The sequence below is a fragment of the Anneissia japonica genome, unplaced genomic scaffold (genome assembly GCF_011630105.1).
Source record: "Anneissia japonica isolate Jap-2015-1 unplaced genomic scaffold, ASM1163010v1 scaffold15703_len53492_cov148, whole genome shotgun sequence".
Taxonomy (NCBI): Eukaryota; Metazoa; Echinodermata; class Crinoidea; order Comatulida; family Comatulidae; genus Anneissia; species Anneissia japonica.
Window position 1 is genome coordinate 47,919 of NW_022685849.1, and position 2,350 is coordinate 50,268.

Genomic DNA, 2,350 nt, shown 5'->3' on the forward strand with positions numbered 1-2,350 from the left:
GTTACATCCTAAGGCCGAAGCCTGCATACCCGAATGCATCCTGGGGTAGGATAGTTACCTCCTAAGGCCAAAGCCTTCATACGCATGATCTTGGCATTTAAGTTTGTCTTCAAGAATAACACCCAGGACCTTAGCAGATGATTTGTTTTCTAATGTGTAATTATTTACCGAGACTGAAAAGTTTTTCACAAACCATCGGCTCATTATTTTATTGTTATCAATAGCAAATTTTAGCTTTATCGACAAATTTTACCAAAAGATCCTGGACAAGACGTCCAGGGCGGAATCCAAATTGACACCTAGGAAGGATTGAGTGCTTGTTGAGTAAAATCAAGGGTTTACACATAAATAACGTGTTCATGCACTTTTGCAATGACAGGCATAATTAAAATAGGGCAATATTATCTAAATCAAAGCGGGGCCTCCGAATAATGAGCACAACAGCAGCAGCTTTCCATTCTGAAGATAAAACTCATGTTCAGTGCAATAATTAAAAATTAATGAAATGGACTGTGAAATAGCAGAAGCTGCAATTTTAAGGCTGTACACAGAAAAACCTCTTGTAATAATTTATTTATGTAATGCTTGTTAAGAACATTTTTAAAGAAGGAAATCTAGGTCTCAGCAATGTCCTGAATGTTTGCAAAATCAGGCCAATTAGCGTTTTTTAAATCATACAATAGAGATTCTACATAACAGCCACAAAGTGTATGAATTTAGATGCGTTTTGAAGGCCCAATATAAAAAGCATCGGCGACTAGCATAAAAGTATAAAGCAACAAATGATTACTCAAACCAATATCAATATAAACACTAGTATCAAAAGAAATTAGGACAGTTCGAAACAAGTACATCGATAGGCTTGAGCGACGGTCCAGTCATTCTTGGCCAGTCAACACAATTGCATTTTATGGCTTATATATAAATATAATATAGATATATCATTTTATACTTTTTAAAATCCTACAGGTGTACCAGTTACTAAAAGATTGTTTTGGTGACATCTGTACAATATGGGCGAAAGGTCTGAACTACCAATTTGCTATCGCATGTGATCAATGTAAACGTGACAAACCACATCTGCATCCATTTGAAGATTGCCAAAAACCGAAAGTTCCTTGTTCCAAATCCAAACGGATGGATGTGACTAAATACCAGGAGAGCTTTCTGAAAGGTATAATCTATTACCAGACTTGCTGTGTCAGTAGAAATAATAGTTGTTGTCCACTTACTATTCTTTTTTCTTTTCTATTGTTAAATGTAGTTAAAAATAAAGAGACTGACTAAAATAATAGGCTAGTTGTTGTCCACTATTCTTTTTTTCTTCTCTATAGTTAAATTTAATATAAAGAGACTGGCAAAGTTTAATACTCAAGTATATCATTGAATCAATCACTTAAGAAATCCAAACAAATTTCAATGTGTGACAACTGGAGCTTGAACATTACATCCAATTGGAAAATATGTATTTTATTAATGAACATTATTACTGAGGATTAATTTAGATTTAATTGATGAAACACAGATAAATCTAATGATTTCACTGATTTACAGACCCTTTACACAATATTTCATTAACATTTTTTTACAAGGAACATTTACAGCACATTTATTTTTTTATTTCCAAATGGAGAAAACGAACTGTATGCATATTTTTCTGTATACATGCTATTAAAAGATTATTTAAGCATTTGTATTTATTTATTTATATTACGTAAAATTATATTTAATTCAGTTGTTTGTCATTTAATTCTAGAATATTATGAATCTACTTGCCCAGATTGCAGCCTTTGCAGAAGTGACCAAAGTCCTGCACGCCCAATCGGTTTGTAGTTATTATCTGTTTCGCATTAGGAAATTATCTCTCCTTTTGTTTTTAACTAAATGTACATACAAAAGTAATTTTATTCTTGAAATTGGCTCAGGAGCATGTCAAGATAACCAGTGTTTTTTATGAAGAAATTACAATCACTAAATTGCTGTGATTGGCATTTTTTTATTGGTATTTACCTGTATTCATTTTAATATACACTTATGATGGTGATACAAATTCAGTGGTGAATTTTTTTTTGGGGGGGGGGGGTGGGGGCATGTGGGGACGTAAATTGTGCATGCCCTTTTCTATTTCTTTGTAAAAAAATGTAAATCTCATAGGAGTATTACCATGCTAAATGGCGAAAGTTGATAAATTACCTCAAATTGCGGAGTGCGTGGCACGGCGTGTAAGGTGTTGACAGACGGGGAGTTGGAGAATGACGCCTGTCGCATTGCTTTGTCGTTGCGCAAGGCACTCTACTTACGTTTGCCTCTCTCCACCCAGGAGTATAAATGGGTACCTGGCAGGATGATG

At 34.2% G+C, this 2,350-nt stretch overlaps 1 protein-coding gene across 1 annotated transcript in view; it reads left to right on the top strand.

Moving 5' to 3' along the window:
• The window catches only part of LOC117113057, a 33,192-nt gene that overhangs the window by 28,080 nt on the left and 2,762 nt on the right, over window positions 1-2,350 (top strand). Inside the window, exons 16-17 of the mRNA XM_033256288.1 lie at window positions 970-1,174; window positions 1,757-1,825. Of these exons, the coding sequence (XP_033112179.1) occupies window positions 970-1,174; window positions 1,757-1,825 (274 nt within the window). The remainder of the gene's footprint in view (window positions 1-969; window positions 1,175-1,756; window positions 1,826-2,350) is intronic.